Source organism: Drosophila eugracilis, unplaced genomic scaffold, assembly GCF_018153835.1.
Source record: "Drosophila eugracilis isolate 14026-0451.02 unplaced genomic scaffold, ASM1815383v1 contig_445, whole genome shotgun sequence".
Taxonomy (NCBI): domain Eukaryota; kingdom Metazoa; phylum Arthropoda; class Insecta; order Diptera; family Drosophilidae; genus Drosophila; species Drosophila eugracilis.
In genome coordinates, this window is record NW_024573311.1 from 3159687 (window position 1) to 3165529 (window position 5843).

Consider the following 5843-nt stretch of genomic DNA (forward strand, 5'->3'; position numbering starts at 1 on the left):
TTAAGGATCACTCAAGCCAAGGCTAATTTTAATCAATTTCTAGTCTCAGGTGATGCAGTTTTCTCGCTTGGTTTCTTCTTCTAAAAAAAGCACTTATTCTGTGTTTTTCAGTTCCATAAGAACTGAATGGCAAGCAAGGTCTTGGGGCTTCCGCAAAACCAACTTCCGTAGTCCGAGAGATGACAAAGTTTTTCTCTCGGCCTTTCGAGCAAACAACTCGTTAGGCTAATGAAATTTCTTGTGCCTTGCCATGGCCAAGAAATGCGGAGGGTGTCGATGGCCCGCAGCTTATCACAGCTACCGCATCAACAGGCTGCATGGAAAATTCAATTTTCCAACACTAATTGAATGGTTTATTTTGACAAGGTGGCCCCATGTTAGCTGATAACCCCAAAGGGTTTGCCGCAAATACACACTGACACACGGACTCATGGACTCATGGACACAGGACAACGGACTATTCGCACAGGTGACTGCAAAATTGGAGCAACGAAATTCGGTTTACTGCATATTGTTTGTGGTAAATTTATAGTCTGGCTATCGCGGGGCCACCTTGCAGCTCTTCCCTAACCAAAAATGAAATCTTTGAAATTTATTCGGGCAAATATTTAAATTTTTTATTAGTTATAGAATTTTATATGCAGTTGGGGAATGTGGACAAAATTTAGCTTGAGTAAATTATTTTAACAGTGGGGGAGCCTTTGATCTATCAGTCCTCTTAGCTAGAAGTTGGTTATCACTTATAGCAGCATCTGCAGATCTTCTCGATCTTGAACCAGTATAGAACTTCGTGGCGATATGTTTCTTCGGGCTCTAGATTGATCGACGGGAACGTCGGGTGATTCATGGCGTCGGGAAATTTCTGTGTTCCCACGCAGAAGGCTCCGTTCTTCACATATCGAAATCCTCTTTTTCCAGGAACGCTGATAAAATCATTAGCGGTATAGAATTGCAAAGCTAGGTTGATCTGTCCAGACCTCCAGCGATCGGCCAGTGGGCGGATGAACGATCTTGGCCACTTTTACAGTGGACCTCAGCAGCTGACCTCCATTGACCACATAGCAGTTGTCGTAGCCCTTCATCTTATTATTTTCCATTTCCTGAAGTCGATCGCGTAAAACAATGGGTGACCTCAAATCAAATACCGTATCCGCCACAAGGGTTAAGTTCCCTGTTGGGATCTCGGAAGCATCCGTTTCCACGATCTCACTGGATGCAATCTCCACCGTGTGCTCTGCCAGTCCCTTGGCTCCGGCTCCATGACCAGCTAGGTTAAAGAAGGCGTGGTTAGAGAGATTGACCACCGTCGATTGATCAGTGGTGGCCTCGAAACTGATTGACAAACGGTTATTAATGTCCAGTCTGTAGGTGATCTTGCAGGTTAGAGTGCCTGGATAGCCCTCGTGGCCATGAGGTGACTCGTGCTGAAAGACAACACCCTCGGGTGTCTTCTGCATCACTTCCCAAATGACGCTGTCAAATCCAATAAACCCTCCGTTTAGATGAAGCTGGTCCTGGAATTTAATAAAGCTTTAGCTCTCCTTTAAAGATTATCAAAAGAATATACTTTTTACCTGGATGTTCTTCGAGAGGCTGATTGTTTTCTCATCCACCGTGTACTCGCCGTTGGCCACCCTGTGAGCCACACGACCCAGGGTTCCACCAATGTAGAAGTCCTTGTTATTCACATAACCGGCAACGTCGTCGAAGCCCAGGCAAACATCGTCCACCTTCTTAGAGCCGTCTGGGAGAGAGACGCTCTGGATAGCGGCTCCCAGCTGGATGAGCGTCACGGACATGCCTTTGGTGTTCCTTAGGATATAGGAGCGCACCATTTCCTTGGCTTGGGTTAGAGGGTTCATGGCCAAGCCGAAGTTCTTCTCCTCTACGGTGATAGACATTTTGGTGACCCCCAGGTGTGGTTCCTTCCTGTGCCCTAAAAAGTTGAAAGAAAATGCCTGGTAAGCTTGACTTAAAATCTCGGATTTACTCGATTCTAAAAAATATAAACTATTTAATGGCTTCTAATATTTAATATTATATATACAGTGACCAGACATTTTCCTTGGTGTATGAAGCATTTCCGGATTGTTTTGTTTTACGGCACTTGATGGGGCATGTGCTGTCTCGGACAATTGAAAATGCGAATTGGCCAGCATTACGGGGTGCTCCCCAGTTGGCCATCATTTATGCATGCCAACGTGCTGGCATCGGTTTATCTTTTTGTGTGCCGTTTGTTTGGTTTGTCTGCGGTTGCTGCAGCTGCATCTTCAACTTGTTGTGGCATTAACGAAGTCGTTGATCTTGCTGCATGTGTTGGCAGCTTGGCTCTAATTGAAATATTTTTATTGCCATTTGGCCCGGCCCTCGGAGGTTGCTGGTGGTGTGGGTCATTAATATTCATTAGTCGCACAGCCAAATGCATTAGCAGATTGCACTAAAAACAGTCTGATAAATATGTACGAAACAGCTTCCTTGGGGCAATGTGCTAATGCTTTAAACTTGTCCCAGAACAAAGCGTTTTATTTGCGGAAGTCATTAAGTGGCCGGGACGAGGGAGACAATGTCTTGGCTTAAATTGCTGCGTCTCTACGAAAACTCTCTGATTGCGGTTGTGGAGTGGCACATTTTTGTTGCCACATTTTTCGGTCTTGCCTTTTGCACAATATTACGTATACGCCTACGAAGGCAGATGCGACCGCTCCTTGCAAATTGGGGGTGGTTGTTCCATGTCTTGGACTTGCTGTTAGTCCTGCGGGCAGGAAATGAAGTTGAAGTCGCCGACATTACCGCAAAAAGGCGACGTTGCAAGTTGCAACTTGCCAGAGAATCCCGGGCACAGCGGTGCTGGAATTTGGTTTCCTGCTTAATTTAGCAAACGTTTGCTTTTTTATTTTTGACAGCCATCAGCGGTGGTTTTGTTCTCGGTTTCAGATTCCCTTTGGCGTCTGTTGTATGCAAATTTCGGATACAAGCCGGGACATCAGCTGTAAAACGTGATGGAGTGGCATTCAACCTACAGCGCCCCCATGTTTTGTAGAAGAGCGGAAGTCTTGCTGCTAATGGAATGTTCGTAAAATGGTTTTTCAAAAGGAAACTGTTCGAAAATTCAAGGAATATAGTAGCTGTATTATTATCTGCTCTTTAATGTTCTCCATTAAAGCCATGCCAACGTAACCAACTCCACTTAAATTAAAGCCTAATCCGTACTTACATTGTGGCTTAACGAGAAGTGACTTAAATTTGCTTTGCTAAATATTCAATTAACCACCTTCATGTAGACACACTATCAATGGCATAAACCCTCGAAAACAAACGACCCCGGTTGGCAATTAAATGTTGCCCGGCCGGCGGCTAACAATGCCATGATAATATGTATGTATGTCCCTCTATCCTTCACCTCCTCCCCACGATACTCAACCCATAGTTTGTGTGCAGGGATATGGCCGGCGTATTGGTCGTTCATACATATTGGCATTGGCGATGTGCAGTCATTTGTTCATTAGCGCAGCGCATAAAACTCATCAAGGGCAATTAACATTAACGCAGGCAATCAGCGAGTTGGTCCAGCTTTCAGTTCGTCCTTGTCGACGCCTTGAGCGCCTTGTGGGGTGGATTTGGACGGATAGGCTGGTAGGGTATGTTGCTTACTCCCAGGACATTAATTATCTTATTGGCCTATATCCCGGCAGCCGCAGCATCCGCAGCCCATCGAAGCCGAAGTGGCAATATTTGAAAGTCTATTAAACGCTCAGCGCTAGCAATCAATGATGGCAGGGCCACAAATATTACCCATCTGCTTTTATATGTACATACACTACGAACAGTCATTCCGCTACTCTTCATGTCCTGTGCCGCAGGACGAGGCCAAATTATTGAACATGATATTGAATATGGAGCCGGGACCGGAGCCGTGGCTTCGAGCGGCGATTGTCCAGCGGAACGGACCGAAATCAAAGCCACAAAAGAAATCCCAGTTTGCATATTAACAGCAGCTGCTGCCTGGCCAAAAATTGAATAGTAGGTGGGTTTGTTGGCCATCAGCGTGGATGGAAGCGGGTTCGAGGCGTATCGGGCGTATATCGTCCTGCACATCCTTTGTCAAGCTGAAAATGCAAATTGCCATGACATGCCCTTAACCATTTACCACACGGCGCCCTGCCATCGAGTTCTATTTTTTTCTACCCCCGGCTGTTTTCTTCTCCTGGCTTTCTGTACTTGCTCGCCGGCCACTTCAGGCTTGGCTGGCATAAAGCAAAACGCAAAAAGAAATCAGCAATGGACATGCAAAGCAATTGGAAAACTATACTTAGGGATGGGCAAAGTTGATACCCCTTAGTATGCCGTATGATTGAAAAACATAAAATAAAGATATGCCAAACATTACCAGATAAGTCTGGTAAGTATCAGAAATATCCCTAAAATAAAAAGTCATAATCAATTTTCCTCATTTGCAGTTAAGTTTTTAAGCTATATCTATCATCCCCTTGCTACCCATTAGTGCCTAGAAGGTATGCAGAAAGTTTTGCAAGCAAAGAAACAGCTCTTTGCAAAAAACATGAGCCAATTCTCCAGAGCTTTTTGACCATACGTCTGCGGTTAAGTTTGCCCCAGCCAGGACCATTCAACCCATCCATTCGAGGCTGTGGATCCGTCATGCCCCTCATCCATGTACCCCCTATAAGGAAACCACCCAAGGGATGGACGAGGAGAAGCGCACAAAAAAAGGCAAACCGCACAAATTGTTTGGGACGTCGCCGGCAGTGCTGCGTGAACCCATGCAAATTTCTCCCTCAGGTAACCTTTGTGCTTTGATTGATTGATGGACAGCAGGAGAGCGGAGTCGCCATGGTCATCATCTCGGTATTTCCAGTCAGCCAGTCAGCCAACTTTCTTTTACGCCAAGGAAAACTCCAATATTGAATTTAATTTGTAGACACCACGCGTAGTTTTTCGAGAGCTCTGTATGCAAATTTCAATTTTTACCTTCCGCAAATTGAAAACAAAGGTGCACTATTGGGCACGGGACTTTCGGTTTTGATTGCGGCCATTAACAACTTTTGACATTGTTTTACATTTCTGGGGAAATCAAAGAGGAAAAAGCTACCGTTTGAGGTGCCGTTTGAGACCCAAAATCAATCCGGTGAGTCCGACCCTTACCCTTGCCAGATTCAATCAAACTGTCAGCCAGAAATTTGGGCAAAAGTGCCGACACCGTTCTCCACTGGCTAACGAAATTTTTATTGTCAAAATTAATTAAAAATTGTAATGAGTTCTCTGTTCTCTGTTCGGTGTACTGTTCTGGCCAAATCAGACTCGACTTAAACACATTGACGGCGATTAATTTGTTTGGCATTTTGCAATTTGATTTAAAATTAAGCCGAACACCGAACACCGGCGTGAATTTCAATTAGATCCGCATTTCGGATTTCTGTTTTCGGTTTGTCGGACATCGGTCTTGGTCATTTCATGGCAATTTGATTGGCCTGTCAGCAGCGGAAAATTTAGCTCTTCAACTGGCAGTTGGTGATTTTATTTACCGCTCGCACTGCCACGATTTCAAATTTAAATTGTTTCGGTCCAGTCGGTCGGAGGACTCTTCAAATCGATTTAAAGTCAAATTGCACAATACGGAAAACGACAGAAAAAAACAAGGTAAAAAGGTGTGAGGCAAATCAATGGCTAAATATTGCAAAATATTTCCAGTGCAATGTGCCAAAATAAGTGCGAGTGCAGTTGGCCTGTCACATGGTCCAAATGAAAAGCCATTTACATAGTTGTTCACTTGTCCCAGTTTCCCCCAGTTTCCCCAGTTTCACCCGTTTCAGCAGTTTCCAAAAGCT

General features: G+C 44.8%; 1 protein-coding gene across 1 annotated transcript; it reads right to left on the reverse strand.

Annotated features, from left to right (window-relative positions):
• Positions 1–597: 597 nt before the first annotated feature.
• Positions 598–1969, reverse strand: LOC108104037 (galactose mutarotase). Its single transcript, XM_017209872.2, is given in 3 exon segments — positions 598–958; positions 960–1514; positions 1575–1969. Coding segments are annotated over 3 exon segments (1104 nt in total). The 5' UTR covers positions 1902–1969; the 3' UTR covers positions 598–736.
• Between the last annotated feature and the right edge of the window lie 3874 nt (positions 1970–5843).